Raw genomic sequence first — 19,541 nt, 5'->3', positions numbered from 1 at the left:
TTTAACTAAACTACACATATAAAAATATTGCATAATTTTATATTTATGTTAATATTATTGGATTTATTATTTTCTTACATTCTCTTATATAGATAAATATTTAATATTAATTAAATGATTTATTATTAATTAATTAAACGAATAATTTATATACTTTTTCTAAACTTTTTTTTTTGTTTTATTTGCTTTATTATTATTATTTTAATTTGAATTTTCTTAGATTTAATAAAATACTTTTGTTTTTTTTAATGTTTTTATTACGCAAACATTCTTAAATAATTATAGAAACATATAGAAAGAATAAATATAAAGAAAGGCTATTATATTAGGATGTAATTAGTATAGTAAATTAATTATTTCAATTAATTAAAGTCTTATTTTTTTAATTAATTGTGGAATTTTTTATGCATATATTATATATGATGATTATTTTTTTAAATTTGAATAATCTTAAATTGATTATTTAATGCTTTTTTAAAAGATATTATTTTATTGCCTTTTTTTTATTATTTCCATCTGTAATAATTATTTATTGATAAATATATTTTATCTAAATAAATTTAGAAGATTTTAACTTAAATATTAATTACATTTTTTAAATACATTTATAATATATTCTTTTTACTAAATTTAATTTTTGGTTAGATATAATGCTAATTTAGTTTATGTTTAAGAATTTATGTGTTATTCTGATTTAATGATTTCTTTTATTATATTAATTTCCTAATTAATAAATAAATTCTTAATTTCTTATATTTAATTTTTAAAGGATAATGATGATTTAATAAGAATAACAAATTTAATTCTAATAAATGGATTCATTATTAATAAAATTATTATCATTCCTTTTTTCTTTATATATGGAATTATAATTAATTCCTTTTTGATTTTAATTAATAAAAACTTTAATATTTATTTTTTATAAACGATTCTTTACAAGTAAAGAGAATAATATTTAGCCTTCTTTTAATATTTAATTATATCTTTTGTTATCATTTATAATGTTAATTTAGGTTTAGAAATAAAATGGTTAAACTAAAATCTAATTGAATATGAATTTAATTACATATATGAAAATATTTTTTAGTAATTAAAATACTAGTTTATTAATATTCATACTTTTTTTTTAATACTTTCATTCTTATCTATATTTTTGTTTATACTCTTTTATAATTAAAAAGCTTAGAATTAAAAAAAATTAATTATTTAATGGATTAAATATAAAATGCAAGAAAAAAAAATAATAACAATAAAAATAATAATAAAAATAACAATAACAATAACAATAGTAATACATAGGGGAAATAAATATAATCTTCAGAAAACAATACATCTTATAAATGAATTAAATTAAATTATATAAGTAAAATAAAAATGTAATTTATTTAAAATACTTTTATAAAACTAAAACTAAAATTATTATATTAATTTAAAATTTAAAATAAAAAATAAAACAAAATTTATACATATTTACAAATTAATTAAAATGTTTGATTAATAATTATATAAAGTAAAAAAAAATATTAATCATATATAAAATAATTGTTTATATAATATAATATAAATATTTAATATTAATATAATATAATTTTCATGTTATTAATTTAATAAAAATTTATATATAAATAATTAGTTATAATATTTGACTTTTTAAAAGAATTTGTTAATTTAGTTTGTTAAAAATATTTATCATAATTAAAATCTTAAATTTATAATAAATATAATGACTAAATATAGATTTATATTCAATTAAATAAAATTTAAAAATATTTAAAAATACAATATTAATTTTTATAAATTAATAATATATTGTTTTTATAATAATGTTAATTTTTAATTATATAAAAATATTTCAAATTTAAATTTCATATTTAAATAAAATTTATAAAAATTTAAAAATATATTGTAAATATAGAATTAATAAATAGAATACAATTGTATTTGACTATTAAAAAGAAGTATATTAATACTTATCAAAATTTTATGCAAACAAATATAAAATTATTAAAATATAATTTGTTATTTTATATTCTAAAAATTATAAAATGATTAAGTAAATATAAAATATCATTTTAAAAAAGTGACAAAATAAAAGTTTTAATTTTTTTTAAAAAAATAAGAAAAAAAAAAAAAACCTACTATACTTCCTCAAATTTATAAAAATCATGTTATCTATCTAAAAACAAAATTTATTTATTATTAATCAACGAAATCAATTTTTTCTAAAAATATTTTTTGATTTGAATGTGAAAAGGATGAATAAATAAAAGAGTTATTTTATACAAAAATTTTATTAATTATTTGTTTTATAAATTTTATTTTTAAAGCAAACTCAAAAAAACAATACAAAAAAAAGCGAAAAAAATGTATTTATTTTTGATTAATTTTTTAAAAAATTAAAAATATATTAGAAAAAAAAAAGCATAAAGATATTTGATTAAAATAAATTAATATTTAAAAAATATAATATCTATTTATTTTATATTAAAAATAATATTTTTATAGCCATATTTTTTATTTAAATATCTTTTATTTTTTATTATATATTAATAGTAATTTAACATGATTACCATAAATAATTTTTTTCTTTTGTTTTTAACTTATTTTTCTATTCATACATATAATAAACTTATAAACTTAATTTTTAATTAATTATGAAAAAAATAAAAATATATGTGTTATAAAATAATTATAACTTATATAAAAATAAAAATTAAATCAAGCTATATAATTTTTTTATTCAACAAAAATATTTTTGGAAGAATTTGTTTTAACTCCAATATTATTCATATAATTAATAAGCTAAGATTTAGCTTTTGAAAATATTGTAATAGTATTTAAATCAGTAGCAAATTTAGGTAATTTAATCTTTTTATATACTTATCCGCTTTTTTATTATGTAAAGTTTTAATTGTTTTAATTTTAAGAGTTCATCAATTAAAGTTTTTATTCTTTTAAATTATTATTTTATTATATTTATTAACTATCAAATTATAAATTTACATTTAAATTATTTCTAAAATAAAAAATTTTTCGGGAATTATTTTTTCTCAAGTTACTTAAACTATGTGCACATTTTTCATTATCGATAAATTTTGTATTTTTTAAAAGTGGTTAAGAAACAATATCTATATATTTGATTTCCATTTATTCTTTCATAATTTGTTCCTTATTTTATTTTTTATTTACAAATTTACTATAATCATAACTTCCTGTGACCCCAAAACGACTTGTTTGTATATTTTAATAAGGGTATATATTATTTCCTTAATGCATTTGTACATGGTGTGGGGAATTTAAAAATTCATAATCTTGTTTTAAACTGTGTAATTTGTTCAATCTACCCATTTTATATTAGCGAATAAATTTTTAACTAGTTGATCCTGGCATAAAGCTTTATGCATTCCATTTTTTTCTTTGCATTTGTTGTTAGACTTATTGCTAACTTTTTTATATTGAAAAGTTTTCTGTATTTTAAAATTATTATCGACTATTTTTTGAATTATTTTATTTGTCAAATTCATGCTTTTAAGTTATAAATTAAAAGTCATTTGACCCTATATATGATGTTTATGATATTTTCTTTGATTTGATTTTTTATTGACCTTACAATTAATAAATATTTTGCATTTTTTTATATATATATATTTTTGTTTTTATTATATATTTTTAATATATTTATTTGTTTGTTTAATAATTTTATGAAGATTATTATATTTTTATAACTTTTTTATATTTTTAACATACTTTTTTTGTATGATATTTATTAATTATAAAATTATTTAAATTTAATATATGTTTTAATAAAATTTAATAAAAATAATAAATATTGACTTATGTTTTATATTTAATAAATTATATTTTTATTTTAAAATAAAAATAACAAAAAATGTATATATTTAATTGAAATAAATTATTTTAAATTAAATTTTTAGAATTAAATTCATTTTTTTTTTCTATTATTTATGTATTATATAAATTTTTTATTATTATTCTTATAAAAACTTAATATTTTTATTTTATTATAAAAAAAAAATCATTTTTATTCTAATTTAGCCTACAAATACTAAACTTCCTATTTAAGTCTTTCGAATTCTGAATAAAAATCTTTATTTTTATATAAGTAGATAAATAAAAACTTATTAATATATTAAATAATAATAATAACTTGTTATATTTAATTCATTTTTAAACTATTAGATTTATTCTTCAGTATAATTATCTATTTCTTTATTTTGATAATTTTCAATTATTTTTCTATATTCTTCTATTTATTATTCTTATTTTTCTACTTATTATATTAAATATTCATTTTCTTCTCCTTCAATATTTTCATGTATTACTTAATTTTAAAACTATCCTCTTTTTTTATTATAGTTAAGTCTATGGTTTTCTTCTTGAAGTTATTAATATTTTTCTATCCAATCTTATTCATCTTCTTTTTTGATTTAAATAATTTAATTTAACTCTTTATTTTCATTTTCTAAATTAATTATTTTATCTTAAAATTCTATAATTTGATTATTTTTATCATTTTCGGTTTCATTTCTTTACTAACAAAAATAAATAAATATATACATTTTTTTTTATTTTACGTTTTAATATTTATTATTGAATCTTTTTTCAAAAGTAATTATTTTTGCTTCTAAATCTTTAATTTTTTACTTTTAGTTTTTATTTTCAATTTGTAGAGTTTAGTTAATATTTCTTAAACCATTAATATTTTCAAAAGAATTTTTCGATTAATTCATTTATTATTCTAAGCGTGAATTCTCTTTAGTTAAATAATCAATTTAATGGTTTAGAATTTTGATTTTTTCATTATTTTAGTTAATTTCATATTAATTATATAATTTATCAATATGAGTTACACCAACTATTAATAAAAAATAAATAAATTAATAAAAATATATGATATGTACCATCTATTCTTGATTAAAGTCTATTAATTTCCTAATCTCTATTTTAGACTTAAAGTTTAAGATGCTTATTTTCTTATCTTATAATTTCAACTTCTTATTTTTATTAATTTATTATTTCTTATTTATTTTTATTTATTTAATCATTATTTTTATTTTATAATATTAAATTTGAACTATTTTATATATTTTCGTCTTAATGTTAATTTTGTTATTCATTCTTATGTTAACCTTTTTTAATTAACTAGTTTAATGAACATGCTCATACTTTCTCAAAGAAATGTTTGCTGGTTATGAATTATTTAAATTTACATATTTTTTTATAAATCTTCAAATCCTTTTTCGCATGAAGGTAAATATACTTTGGCTGATATAATATCCAATTTATTTTTAAGGGATTAATACTTTTTTTTTATTTATTTTATTTACATAAAAATAAAAACTAATTTATTTCAGAAAAAAAAAAAAAAATCAATAAAAAAATACACATATTTTTAATAAATTATTAACTCAATTATATATATATATATATATATATATATATATATATATATATATATATATATATATATATATATATATACTTCTTTTTCAAGCGTTCTAAACTTTATTTATTCTTATTAAACAACAAATTTCAAATCATCTCTTTCACCTTAAATATGTTTTACTTTTATTTCATATATATTATCTTTTTATTGCATTTGCTCTTTTGTTTCCATTATTTATTAATGTAAAATATTATTTTCTCTTAATAATTTTTTATTTTCTAATTGTAAAGGGTGAACACTCTTTTCTGTTTTATTAACTTAATCTTATAAGCTATTATTTTATTCTTATAATTTTTAACAATTTTCTTTCGCTTTTATTAAATCTTGGAGTATATTTTCAACTAACAAAGCACTTTCTGATTATAAAGGATAATTATAATGCATTTCATCTAATTTTTTTCGTAAAAAAAGATATTTTCTTTCATTAATCATTTTTTATTTATATGAATATTTAATTTATTATAATTATTTTTATTTTTTTAAAATTTTTTTTTTTTTTTTAATTTTATAATTGCTTAATTTATATGTTTTTATTTTCAAAAAATTGTAACTTAATTTTATATTGCAAATTTAAATATTGATTTAATGCAAATTATTTTATTGATTTTTAATACAAAAAACTTTATAAATTTATTGTTAAAAATTTTAAAATAATTTTTTTTTTTTTTTTTTATTATGATATGAAATGATATTTTAATATACAAATAGAATATATAAGAAATAATATATTTATATATATTTTTTTATATATATTTACTTTTGTTTGAAAAAAATAAATAAATTTTAATTTTATATTACTAGCCTATACTTCACTATATATAATATTTATTCTTTTTTTTTTTATTAATTATTCTTATTTTAAATTAAAAAAAATGTAAAATTATACTAAATAATAGCAAGACTTAATATAGGAAAGCCTTAGAAATATAAACGAAGCATCTTAATATAGCTAATCAACTAAACAAATTGTATATGATCAACAAAGTTAAAAACTAAATCTAATTTAATTATATTTATATTTTTTTAATAATAGATATATTAAATAATGTAAATTAAAACTTAAATTAATAATAATAAGATTTATATGATAGTTAATATAAAGTTAATGGAATGAAATCTTTTTTCATAAGAATACTAAATATATTTAAGACTCCTAAAAAAAATAAAGAGTTAGATGAATGGAAAGATATATAAACAAATTTGAATAAATAAAATAATCCTTAAAATTAATAAAATCTTGATAATAATAACGATTAAAATAATATGTTATAAGAACTAAATAATTAAGTAATCTTAAATAATTTTTATAATAAAATTCATTTTATGATTATTTCATTTTTTTAGATTACTAGACTTAAAAATGATAATATATTAATTGGAAATAATATAGGTTTATAAAACTAACAGCTAGATATAGTTGATTATAAATAAGATAAAGTATAAAAGTCTATGGAAAAGATAAATAAAGATCTTAAAAAACTAGTATGAAATATTAATTTTTTAACATAATTATAATTAATTTTTTTTTTTTACATGATTTTATAAATTTTAATGTAAATATAACATGACCATTAAATTTACAAAAATTTAATAGTTTTCCTATATTTTTATTATTTTTTTTATAATATTATATTTTTATTATATAAAATTAATTTATAAATTATAAGTTTATTATTTTTAATAATTCTATTGTTCCTATATTGTTTTATGTATAATTGTTACCTGAAAATCTAGTAATTTTTATTCGCAATATTTAAGAATATTATATTATTAATTATATAATAATATATAAAATAATTAATAAAAGTTAACAAAGTTCATTTAAAACAATCATTATTTTAATATTCATTAAAGCTAATTTAAAACAATAAAATATGAATTAAATATTATAATTTTAAAATTAAAAAAAATTATTAATAATGAAAGAAATTAATATTATTTTATATTATCAGTTTTTTTATAAATTAAAAAAAATATTTTATATTTATATTTACATCAAAAAATATTTATATAATTTATATATTTCTTATGGAAGAACTAGAAAATATAATAAAAATATTTAATATTTAAAAAACAAAAGATGATAATACAAATTAAATTAATTACTAAATTGATATAACAACAAACGCGATGAAATTTTTATAGTACCATAAACATAATAATGTATATCATAATAACAAAAATTATTAATTATTTTATTTTAATTAAAAAAAAGATTTTACCTATATGCGTTAGTGATGATATTGATGTTAAAAGAACTTACAGCCTATTGTAAATAAATTATGATAAAAATATAGATATAAATTAATCTGAATAAGGTATATAAAAAAATTGTTAATTACAATATAAGAATTATAAATAAAAAGGAATTTATATTTATAAAAAAACAATATAGAAAGAACAGGATGTTTTAATAATGATATTTTAGTTTAATAAATATGAAGAATATAATCCTGAATAAGGAATTAATTAAATTGCATTTATTTATCTATCATTTTATTTATATATTTCTAAATATATTATAATAAGCAAGTAACATAATAATATATTACAAAGTTAATTAATTTTTTTATTAAAAAGATAATTAAATCCGAATTTATTAATAATAATAAATAATTTTGTTTTATAAAATAGTTCTTAAAATTACTAAATCTGTACTTCTTTAGAAGAGTTTGAGTTAAAATAAAAACATTTTTATTTAAAACACATCAAATTTTTTATAAAATATTTTTTTAAAAAGGCAAATATTATTAATTTAACCAAAATAAATATAATAAGTAAAAATAAATGGATATTTATTATTTAATATGATTTGTGAATTCTGTTAGTCTTATTCTTAGGATAAATAAATTAATTATTTAGAAGCTTTTGAAAGTCATTTAAGAATTTATATCAAAAATATAAAAGAAGAATAATATGAACAATATTTAAATTTTGTAAATAAAATAAATGAATAATCATTTAAACAAAAACAAAAAAATAGATTGAAAGTACTCTTAACGAAAACTAATTTCCTTTAGAAAAAATAGTGATTGAAAATAAATTTTATGAAGCTTAAGAATAAAATTTAAAAGAATTTGATTTAAGAGTAGAAACTATAAATTAAGTTTAATTAGTTTTGGCTTAGAGAAATTAGTTATAAGATCAAATGAATAAAAATTATTTTGATTAAATTAGAAAAAATGAGTAAGCAAGTGAATAACATTGTACTAATTTACTCGCTTCTATTTATGAGGAATTCCAAAATGAGAATTTAACTTCTTTTTCAGATTAAAATTTTATTATTTCGGAAACTTCTGTATTATAAAAATAATAAATATATACTGATAAAATTATTCTTTATTTTAATTTAGCTAGTGGACCTTTTAAATGTATTTTATTTTTATAATTTTTATATTATTTTATGATTATTTTTTTAGATAAATTAGCAGCTGAAACATAAACAAGATTTATTTTTGAGTTTTTCGATAATTATTTTTAACTTATTTAAAAATAATTTTTAGATTAAAATATTAAATAATCTTCTACTTTAATTGAATTGGAAAAAAAGTAAAAGAAATAGAAAACATAATGAATCAATAATAAATGTAAAAAAAGAGAAATATATTATTATTATTATTATTATTATTATTATTATTATTATTATTATTATTTTTATTATTTTTATTATTTTAATTAAAAAAAAGTAAAATTCATTAATTTGAGGAAGAGAATTTAAAACTTTAATATTAATTATAAACAAAAAAAAAGAAATTGAAACAATAATTGATATAAAAAATTTAGAAGAATCATTTAAAAAAAAACAAATTGAAAGTTTAGATAAGAAAAGAGAAAAAAAGAAAATAAAAATTTAAGAAATAAAAGAAAATTAAATTAAATAAGATAGAATAATAAATACATTATAAGAAGAAATAAACGAAAAAAACAATTTACTTTAAATCATTTAATAAAAGCTTTATAAATTTGAAGATTTACAAAATTAATTAAGTCATTAAAATTCACAAAATTCTAATCAATAATAGTTTGATTTATCGACTACACTTTAAGATTTTAAATAATATATTAAAAGAGCAGAAGATAATATAGTTAATATTTCTTTAGAAAGTTCACATTGTTCTTAAAATGTTAATAAATTTTATATTTTTTATATTAAATTAAACATAATTTTTATAGAATATTTAAGATATTAATGAATTAAAAAAAAGGAAAGATGAAAAAATAAAATCCTTAAAAGATGAAATATGGGCTTTTAAAATTGAATTTGAATAATACAAATAAAATAAAAAGGAAGAAAATGATAATCAAATTTTATAATTAAAATAATAAATAATTTAATTACAGGAAGAAAATTTGAATTTGAAATCTTAAATTTCAGAAGGAAAATGTTTAATTATTTAAAATAATGTAAATTTATTTTAATTTATATTATAATATTTTTTTTATTTAATTTTATATAAATTTATTTTATATTTTATAATATTATTATTTTTTATATATATTTTTTTTTAGACTTTGATGAATTAAAATGAAGAACTTTATAAATAAATAAAAATCGAAAAAGATAAATATTAAGTTCTTTACGATGTAATTATAATTTTTTTTTTGTTCAAGTTTATATTATTTAATTTATAATTTTAATTATTAGTTTGTAGATATTTAAAATAAAACAATTGAAGATTAACATAAAAGAAACGAACAATTACATGTAAAATTAACTGATGCAAATATTTTAAATGGTAACTATGAATTATTAATTGAAAGTCTTTACTAGAAAATTTTACCTGAACTAGTTTTATTTGTTAGAAAATAGCATAATAGACTTAAATTTAATATTTAAGCTCTTAATAATTCAGTTTAATAAGAAGAATTATATTGTATATTGTAAAATTGTGGGATAAATATTTGAAAAAATATAAATATATTTTTCATAAAGTTTTATTTTATTTTATTAAATTAATATTTTTAAGTTTATTTATTTTTAAACAATATATCAAAAAATAAAATTAAGAAATTTTGCTTTAATTCAATAAAGTAAATAAAAAAAAAAAAAATTAGTATAATATAATAATCATTTTATAGTTTTCAAGATAAATATCAAAATATAATTAAACCAATATGTATTTTAATTAATAAATTAAATTTATAAATCTCAAAATAATATAAGTTTATTAGAATCAAATTCAGAAATAAAAATTTAAGATTTATTATTATTATTTTAAATTGAATAAAATTCTAAATTATCAAAATATACCATAATATTATATAAAAATATTATTTTATAAATATTTTAATATTTTATTATAATTAATAATATGTAAGATATTGTTTTATATTATAAAAAGTACAATATAAATTGTAGAGTTGTATATATATATGTTCGAAACCTAATAATTAGTATAAAATTAATAAATATTAATAATTCTAATTATTAATAACAAAATCAATATATAAATAAAAAATAAATAAAATTATTAATAAAAATCTAAAAAAAAAGAAATAACAATAAATTATTATTATAATTATTATTATTATTATTATTATTATTATTATTATTATTATCTTTTTTTTTTATTTATTAATATATATAATTAAATTATATAATACATAAATAATATCTTCAAAAATATATATATAAAAATTTATTATATATAATAAATAATCATTTTTATAATATTTAACAAAACAATCTTTTTATGTAATTAAAATAAATAAAATATTATATAAAATGATAAATTATTGGTTGTTTTTAATTTATATGACATATAAAGCATACATATATATATAATATTATTTAATTATGCAAAAGATAGATTAAAATTAAAATAGCTTTTTTTTCTTATTAATAGAAGATATTAATTTTTTGCTAAATATAAGTTAGAAAATAATAAATTATAAATAGATAAATATAAAATTTGCAAAAAAAAAGTTTTATATATTTTCACAAATTAAGTTTTTTAATTATATTAAATATTTAATAACTTTATTTTGATAATATTTTATTTATGATATTTATATTTACTCTATTTAAGTAACTTTATGAATTACTAAAATTTTATACTTCAATATATTTAAGATTGCTTTTCAGTTTAAGTATGAATAACTTTTATCTAAAAATATAATAATTTGAGTTATTTATTTTTTGATTAATTAAAATATAAACTTTAAAACATATAATTCTTTTATTAATTAACAAAAAAAATAAAAAAATTACAAATAAAATTTATTAAAATAATTAAAAATGAACTATATGGATAATGAATCTCATAATTAAGCATTGGAACTTTTTGAAGAATTTAAAAATCCAAATACAAATATGGTAGATAGTTCTGAATTTTTAGAATGTATAAACGAATCATCAGTTTCAGATAATTGTAAATTGTTGATAAAGAAATTATAAAAAAGGAAAGGATTAAAATTAGATTAAAAATAATTTATGGAATTATTCGATTTTGATTTTGTTACAAATGTATTAAATAAATAATCATTTTTTATAAGAAAAATAATCATTTTTTTCATTATTAATTTTTATAATCATAAATAAATTTTATATTTCTTTTATTATTATAAAAAAAGAGTGAAAATCTTGATATTATTTGTTAGAGATTTGATGAAATAGGAAATCAAAATGGTTATATAAGTACACAAGAATTAAAAGAGGCTTCTAGAATATATAGTAATCATATTTATTAAATAAATATATATAAATTTTTTGTATATGTAAATAATCTTTATAGATTTAGGACTTAGTGATTAAGATATATAAGTAATGATTAAATATGGTGGAAATAAAGAAGATATAATAACAATAGATTAATTAAAAGCTTTAATTATTGGTAAATGAATATAAAGAAATTAAAATATTATAAATAAATATGTATTTTCATTTAACAAATTTAAATATTAATCAAAAACAATAATATTTATTTTTTAATTAAATATAAGAATATTATTTATAAAATATATTCTTTATATAACAACAATTATGTTTTTTTTAATTATTTAAAATGAAAATAAATATATATATGAATTTAAAATGTATTAATTTTAAAAAAATAAATAAAAAAATTATATTTAAAATGTTTAAATATTTTACTTTATTGTTAATTTTTATTTAAATAAAAAAAAATTCATTAACATTATATAAAATAATTTTTTATTTTAAAAAATTTTAATCATTTCTTTTATGCTTTGGCATTAACTTATGCTCTAACGCTAGCTCTGTGGAAGTTAACAAGTTTTCTAAGGGCTGCTTATCTAACACCTTTAGTTTAAAATGTTTTTCTGATAACCTTTATATTTAGTAAATATAAATTAATAAAAATAAAGATATTTTGATGATATAAATGTTTTTAAAATAAATTTAATAATTTTATTATTTATTAAATAAAAATGAAAATATATCTATTTATATATTTTTATATTAATTTTATTTTAAAATTACTTTTGCAACTCTTTAGAATCCACTTTTTACATTTAATTAGGCGCCTTCAAGATTTCCGCTTTTTCTAACTTTTTTATGGGTTTAATTTTTTCTCAACGAGGCAACGACTGTGCTTTTTTCACCTTTATTTAAAGCAAGACCACTTAAGTGTAAAAATCCTATTTTTATTTTAAAATAAATATTTAATTTGGTTTATTTACCTGATCCATAAAAAGTGTTTTTTCCTGTTAATGAATAAGGATCCTTAGTGAATTTTTATCCGAAATTTTTTAATTAGTAGCAGTTGAAATTTTTAACTAATTCCCAATGTAATTAAGACATTTTTTTTTTTTGTTTAATTAATTAATTCTTTTTTTATTTAAATTTTTTTTTTTTTTTCTTTTTTTTTTTTTTTCTTATAAAAAATATATATATATAATTATTTTTATATTTTTTTATATTTAATCTTCTTTTTTTTAATTTAATATATTTTAATTTGCATATATTTTTGTTAATTTATTTTATAAAATTAAAATATAAAAAAATTAAAAATTATACATATTGAATTTTTTATAAATATAACAAAAAAGTAAAAACTATAAAAAAGTTAAAAATGCATTAAATGTCATATATTTCTGAAGATTCAAGAAGAATAATAAAAGAAATAGAAATTATGAAAGCTCAAAAAAAGCAATAAAATAAAACGTCTTAATAAATATGTTAATCTCCAACAAAATATACATAAAAAGATATAGAGTTAATAAAACAAACAATAAATGAAACAAAAGAAAAATACAGTTAGAATAAAAGAGTTAATAAAATGTAATCTAGAAGTGAAGTCCCTGATATAAATAAATTATTAAATAAAATAGAAGATAATTATAATAAAAGCTAATATTATTAAGTAAAAAGCTTTTCAAAAAACTCTAAATAAGAAATAAATTAAATTATTGATTAATAAAATAGGAGCTCATAGCAGGTAATATAAAAAATAAATTACGGGTTATATGATTACTAAAAGTAAAATGTAAATAAGAAAAAAGTATAAAGTGACAATGTTATATTTATATAAGAACAAATAAAGAATTAATAATAATTATAAGATATAAATTAAAATAAAAAATACATAAAATATATAAATAATTAAATTGAATATCTAACACCATAAATAAATAATAAAAAAAAATATTTAAATTCAAATGTACCATATTCTTGTGAATTTATTAGCCTTTCACCTAAGTTAAATGCTTAGTAATAATTGTATAATAATAATAATAATAATAATAATAATAATAATAATAATAATAATAATAATAATAATAACATTAACAATTTTTCAAACAATAATTATTTTAAATAATAATCTTAAGGATCTATTACTTATTTATAAGAAAGCTCCTTAAAATATTTTAATTATGATAAGTAAAATAGTTTGTCTAATATTCATTAACCTTAAAAAGTAGAAGAAATTATAAATTAAATATAATTTGAAAAATTAAGACAATAAATATAATAATAACATTATAGTTAAAATAATAATATTTTAATATCTGATTTTTAAGTTAATTAAAATAATTTTTCTAAGGATAAAATAGTCTCATTATCAAATTTAAAAGATTTTAATATAATATAGAATATATAAATATCCGAAAATATTGAAACCGAAAATAATTAAAATATTAAAACTGTAAATACTCAAATTATTAATGACTAAAATATAGAAAATAATAACAAAAGCATTATAAGTTCTAATGAAAGTATCATAGAAGAACGTATTACCTAACCTTTAGATATATAAATTAGAGAAAGTAATATTGGTAGTTTAGAAATTTAAAAAAAATAAAGTATTTTTAACAATAATTAAGTTAAAAGTGAATTAACAACATTAAATTAATTATTGTAATAATATTAATAAAAGAAAAAAATTATTCGGAATAATTTATAATATGGATTAAATGATTTAATTTTTATAAAATAATTAGGAAAGGGTATGCATTCGGAAGTTTTTTTAGCTCAAGATAAATAAACCGGCTTCCTTTTTGCAATCAAAAGGCTTTGTAAAAAATAATTGATTGAATATGAAATGGAAGAATAATTTAGTCATGAAATAAAAATCTAAGCTTTTTGTAATTAACCTAATATTATTAAATTATATTACTATTTTTCTGATCAGTATTATTTTTATTTAGTAATGGAATATGTTTCAGGAAAATAACTTTCTGAATATTTGCGAGAAAGTGAAAATAATTGCTTATAAGAACCTTAAGGCGCTTATTATTTATTGTAAGTTTCTTAAGCTATTTATTATTTGCATAAAATGAATATAATGCATAGAGATATAAAAGCTGATAATTTAATAATATCTAATGTAAAAAAAAAATATTTATAAAAATTTATGTATATTATATATTTATTTTCTCTGTAACTTTTTTTAAAAAACTCGAATAAAAAAAGTGATATAAAATGGTTAATGATTATTTTTTTTTATTGAGTTTTTTCAAAAAAATTAAATATAAGTAATTTATAATGTTTTTTTATTTTTCCAAAGGAAGTAGTAAAATTAGCAGATTTTGGATATTCGAGAAAATGTTATTAATAAAATATAAGAAATACTTTTTGTGGAACATTAGATTATTTAAGTCCTGAGATTATAAATGGAGAAAGTTATGATATTTATGTAGATATTTGGGCTTTAGGTGTTCTAGCGTATTAAATTTTATAAGGTAAAGCGCCTTTTTATGAGGAATCTTAAAATTAAACTTTAGAAAAAATAAAATAAGGGAAATTTAAGTTTTAAAAAAATATGAGTTTTTAGGCTTAAAAGTTTATTAGTTAGTTGTTGATTATTAATTAATAAAGTAGACTTAATATTACAGAAATTCTTAAGGATAATTGGGTTTTAGGATAGGCTTAAGTTTATGAAAATTAAATGTAGGTATTTGAAGAAATTAATGTTTTAATGTTATAATTATATAAATGAAAAAAAAATTTTGAAAATTAATAAAAAATAAGTATTTATTTTATGTATTTAAAAAATAAAAATGTTTTCTTATATTTAATTTATAAATATTTTATAAAAAAAAATAAGAAAAATAAATAAATGAAAAAGTAAAATAATATGTATATATATATTTTGAATTTATTTATGAAAAAATATATATATATATGTTTTTATAATTTTTTATTTATTTATTTCCTTTTTATTTTATTTTTTTATATAATAAAAAATTATATGTATCTCATTTAGACTTCATAGCTGCTTTTCTTCCATCAGCCAAAGCTTCTTCCAAATCACCTTTCATATAGAAACATGATTCAGGATATTCGTCACCAGCTCCTTCAAGTAAAGCTATTTTTATTATAAATTGGATTTAAAATAAATATATTTAATTTATTAATTTATTATTTACCTTTAAATGAAGCCACATTTTATTTAAGATCAACAAATCTACCAGGCATACCTGAGAAAACTTCACTCATAAAGAAAGGTTATGAAAGGAATTTCTAAACTTTTCTAGCTCTAGAGACTGTTAATTTATCTTCTTCGGAAAGATCATCAACTCCTAAAATAGCAATAATATCTTATAAACTCTTATAGTCCTATAGTAATTTTTAGACTCCTCTAGCTATTGAATAATGCTCTTCTCCAATAGTTACAGGGTCTAACATTCTGGAAGTAGAATCTAAAGGATCGACAGCAGGATAAATACCTAATTCAGTTAAACCTCTGTTAAGTACTGTTGTGGCATCTAAATGTGCAAAAGTAGTAGCTGGGGCAGGATCTGTTAAATCATCAGCAGGTACATAAATAGCCTATACGGAAGTAATTGAACCATTTTTAGTTGTAGTAATTCTTTCCTATAAAGCACCCAAATCTGTGGCCAAAGTAGGTTAATAACCCACAGCAGACGGAATACGTCCTAATAAAGCGGACACTTCCGAACAAGCTTATGTGAATCTAAAAATATTATCAACAAACAACAATACATCCTAAAATAAAAATATATTTAATAAATATGTAATAGGTTATATGTATTACTTTTCCTTCCTCATCTCTGAAATATTCGGCGACAGTCAAACCGGTTAATCCTACTCTGGCTCTAGCACCTGGAGGTTCGTTCATTTATCCGTAAATAAGAGCACATCTAGATTCATCATTGTCTAAACTGATAACTTTTGAAGCAATCATTTCATGATATAAATCATTTCCTTCTCTTGTTCTTTCTCCTACTCCGGCAAATACTGAATAACCACCATGATGTCTAGCTACATTGTTAATAAGTTCCTAAATAAGTACTGTTTTTCCTACTCCAGCACCTCCGAAAAGTCCGATTTTTCCTCCTCTGGCATATGGAGCTAATAAATCGACCACTTTAATACCTGTAACTAAAATTTCAGCAGCTGCAGCTTAGTCAGTAAATGAAGGAGCATCTCTATGTATAGGATAATGTTTTAAAGTATTAATAGGGCCTCTTTAATCTATAGGTTCACCAATTACATTCATAATACGGCCTAATGTTTATGGACCAACAGGTACACAAATGGGACTACCAGTATCTACTACACTCTAACCACGAACTAAACCTTCAGTGCTGTCCATCGCGATTGTTCGAACTCTAGAGTCTCCTAAATGTTAGGCTACTTCTAATACTAAACGATGTTGGGTTCCTTGGACTTCGAGAGCGTTTAAGATTTGGGGAAGCTCGCCTTCAAATTAGACATCGACGACAGCACCAATTACTTATGATACTTAACCAAGTGAGGTATTTTAAGTTTTTTAAGTTTTTTAGGTTTTTTAGGTTTAGGCTTTTGTTGCGAATGCTATTTTTTTTTATATATATATATATATTCATGTTTTTTTTTATTTTATTTTTATTATAAAATAAAAAAATATGATTGATGTTTTTGAAAATTAAATTGTTTGTTATGTTTTTTAATTTTGATTTAGTTTTTTTTTTATTTCATTTGTTTAAAGGATTTTTTTAATGTTTGTGTATGTGATTTTTAAATGAAAGTTTTTTTTTTAATATATATATTTTTACATCTAACTAAGACGTTTTTAATGGCTTTAGATAACATTTTTTTTTTCCTTATTTATTTTTTATATTTAAATATCTTTTATATTTTTTTTTTTAATTGAAAAAAATAAAAAAAATAATTTTGTTTCTCTTCTATAAAATAAGAGATGGAAAAAAGGATTTATATATATTAGATAATTAAAAATAAAAGAAATAAATAATTTTATTTTTCTTTTATAAAATAAGTGAATAAAAAAGGATAAATACATATATTCAAGAATAAATGAATTTATTTATTTTATATTATATTTTTATATTTTAAAATATATAATATATATTTTTAATATATTTAATATATTTAAATTATTATATATTTTTAAAAAATTTTTTGATTTTAATTTAAATAATTTTTATCTTTTTAAAAGTAATAATTAGATTTAAAAAAAATATATATAATATAACTAAAAATTTTATTAAAATACTAATTATTATATATTAATTTAATATAAAATAAAATAAAATCTAAAAATAAAAATTTATTAATATTAAATATATCAAAGAAATATAAAATATTTTATATTATATATAAAAATAAATCAATAAAAAAAACTAAAATGTTGTTTAAAAAAAATTAAATATTTTGTTTTAATTTAATATATAGCAACGATTTAAATCAAAAAACACATAAATTAAATATTTTTTAATATATTTAAAAATAAATAGTCTTCATATATATTTATCTATATATTAAAAATATATTTTTTAATATTAATAGTTATTTATAAATAAATGTCTGGTTACCTAAGTTAATCGTTAAGTAATTTATCGGAAGAAATAAATGAAATAAAGAAAAAAATATAAGTAGAAAATAATTAAGAATTAACTTAATCATAACTAATAAAACAAAAAGAAGAAATATAAAATGAAATTGATAAAATAGAAATTCATTCTTAATAAATGCTTATATTTAAAAATCATTAAAACAATAAATTTTTAGAATAAGAAGAAAACAAAAAAGAAGAATAAGAATAATAAGAGTAAAAAAACAATAAAAAATATAAAAGTTTAAATTAAATATTTGTTGAAAATATAAATGAATTTCCTTTAGAAATAAACATTAAATATGAAATGGAACATCTTTTTTAAAACGAAATTTTAAAAAAGTGGAAAAATTTAAAATAATATAAGTATTTTAATTTTTTATGTTTTTAAGAAATTATTCTTAATTTTAATAAATTAATTTTTTGGTTAATTTTATTTGAAAAATTTCCTTTTATTTATAAAAATATTTAAGTAAATAAAAAATAATTTTATATTTATATATATATATACATATATATATGAAATAAGATTTTCAAAAATCTAAAAGATTAAATAAATTACTAATACACAATACTTATAAATAAACTTCCTAATCCAAAACATATATATAGTGAATGTTTATTATTTGTAATGACATATAATGTAAATAAAATAATTTATGAATAATTTTCGTAAGAAAGAAAATAATTTAATTTAAGATTTGTATTAGATATTTATCATTTTCTAATTTAGTTTTTTAATGGAGTTTAAACAACAGATTTTTATATTTAGACTTAAATAGATAAGATTTTTAGTAATAAATTTATGGATTATG

At 15.3% G+C, this 19,541-nt stretch overlaps 5 protein-coding genes across 5 annotated transcripts, besides 30 other annotated features; 3 read left to right on the top strand and 2 right to left on the bottom strand. All coding sequences in view use genetic code 6, as the record gives it.

Moving 5' to 3' along the window:
* Positions 1 to 93: 93 nt before the first annotated feature.
* Positions 94 to 133: a microsatellite.
* A 1,101-nt stretch (positions 134 to 1,234) lies between these two features.
* Positions 1,235 to 1,288: a microsatellite.
* Positions 1,243 to 1,288: a microsatellite.
* A 260-nt stretch (positions 1,289 to 1,548) lies between these two features.
* Positions 1,549 to 1,589: a microsatellite.
* A 2,042-nt stretch (positions 1,590 to 3,631) lies between these two features.
* Positions 3,632 to 3,671: a microsatellite.
* Positions 3,672 to 4,249: 578 nt separating this feature from the next.
* Positions 4,250 to 4,299: a microsatellite.
* A 714-nt stretch (positions 4,300 to 5,013) lies between these two features.
* Positions 5,014 to 5,059: a microsatellite.
* Positions 5,017 to 5,061: a microsatellite.
* Positions 5,062 to 5,434: 373 nt separating this feature from the next.
* Positions 5,435 to 5,502: a microsatellite.
* A 424-nt stretch (positions 5,503 to 5,926) lies between these two features.
* Positions 5,927 to 5,974: a microsatellite.
* A 221-nt stretch (positions 5,975 to 6,195) lies between these two features.
* Positions 6,196 to 6,222: a microsatellite.
* Positions 6,223 to 6,504: 282 nt separating this feature from the next.
* Positions 6,505 to 10,373, top strand: IMG5_103630 (hypothetical protein; the record flags this gene model as incomplete). The annotated part of the gene is made up of 9 exons (XM_004035157.1): positions 6,505 to 6,754; positions 6,812 to 6,949; positions 7,135 to 7,200; positions 7,683 to 7,738; positions 8,102 to 8,143; positions 9,537 to 9,591; positions 9,809 to 9,871; positions 9,977 to 10,051; positions 10,113 to 10,373. Coding segments are annotated over 9 exons (1,005 nt in total), but the record flags the coding sequence as incomplete, so codon positions are not given.
* Positions 7,076 to 7,110: a microsatellite.
* Positions 9,072 to 9,138: a microsatellite.
* Positions 9,906 to 9,973: a microsatellite.
* Positions 9,927 to 9,975: a microsatellite.
* Positions 9,928 to 9,975: a microsatellite.
* A 600-nt stretch (positions 10,374 to 10,973) lies between the features above and the next one.
* Positions 10,974 to 11,026: a microsatellite.
* Positions 11,027 to 11,705: 679 nt separating this feature from the next.
* Positions 11,706 to 12,308, top strand: IMG5_103620 (hypothetical protein; the record flags this gene model as incomplete). The annotated part of the gene is made up of 3 exons (XM_004035156.1): positions 11,706 to 11,933; positions 12,041 to 12,140; positions 12,202 to 12,308. 3 exons carry the CDS (start codon positions 11,706 to 11,708, stop codon positions 12,306 to 12,308), a joined length of 435 nt encoding a protein of 144 aa, XP_004035204.1.
* A 216-nt stretch (positions 12,309 to 12,524) lies between these two features.
* Positions 12,525 to 13,259, bottom strand: IMG5_103610 (hypothetical protein; the record flags this gene model as incomplete). Its single annotated transcript, XM_004035155.1, has 3 exons — positions 12,525 to 12,756; positions 12,909 to 13,066; positions 13,109 to 13,259. Coding segments are annotated over 3 exons (426 nt in total), but the record flags the coding sequence as incomplete, so codon positions are not given.
* Positions 13,231 to 13,301: a microsatellite.
* Positions 13,251 to 13,297: a microsatellite.
* Positions 13,272 to 13,302: a microsatellite.
* Positions 13,272 to 13,305: a microsatellite.
* A 55-nt stretch (positions 13,306 to 13,360) lies between these two features.
* Positions 13,361 to 13,397: a microsatellite.
* Positions 13,362 to 13,396: a microsatellite.
* Positions 13,398 to 13,707: 310 nt separating the features above from the next.
* Positions 13,708 to 15,867, top strand: IMG5_103600 (protein kinase domain protein; the record flags this gene model as incomplete). The annotated part of the gene is made up of 2 exons (XM_004035154.1): positions 13,708 to 15,255; positions 15,436 to 15,867. 2 exons carry the CDS (start codon positions 13,708 to 13,710, stop codon positions 15,865 to 15,867), a joined length of 1,980 nt encoding a protein of 659 aa, XP_004035202.1.
* Positions 14,150 to 14,210: a microsatellite.
* A 117-nt stretch (positions 15,868 to 15,984) lies between the features above and the next one.
* Positions 15,985 to 18,013, bottom strand: IMG5_103590 (ATP synthase beta subunit precursor, putative). The gene is made up of 4 exons (XM_004035153.1): positions 17,930 to 18,013; positions 16,927 to 17,708; positions 16,298 to 16,877; positions 15,985 to 16,236 (listed from the first exon to the last, which is right to left on the bottom strand). The coding sequence occupies exons 1-4, from the start codon at positions 17,964 to 17,966 to the stop codon at positions 16,127 to 16,129; spliced, it is 1,509 nt and encodes a 502-aa protein (XP_004035201.1). The 5' UTR covers positions 17,967 to 18,013; the 3' UTR covers positions 15,985 to 16,126.
* Positions 17,649 to 17,690: a microsatellite.
* A 180-nt stretch (positions 18,014 to 18,193) lies between the features above and the next one.
* Positions 18,194 to 18,286: a microsatellite.
* Positions 18,218 to 18,263: a microsatellite.
* Positions 18,218 to 18,286: a microsatellite.
* Positions 18,281 to 18,327: a microsatellite.
* A 178-nt stretch (positions 18,328 to 18,505) lies between these two features.
* Positions 18,506 to 18,551: a microsatellite.
* Between the last annotated feature and the right edge of the window lie 990 nt (positions 18,552 to 19,541).

This window comes from Ichthyophthirius multifiliis, assembly GCF_000220395.1.
Source record: "Ichthyophthirius multifiliis unplaced genomic scaffold scaff_1120509250860, whole genome shotgun sequence".
Classification (NCBI taxonomy): domain Eukaryota; phylum Ciliophora; class Oligohymenophorea; order Hymenostomatida; genus Ichthyophthirius; species Ichthyophthirius multifiliis.
Note: the sequence above shows the minus strand (reverse complement) of the source record. Positions and strands in the feature narration are given on the sequence as shown.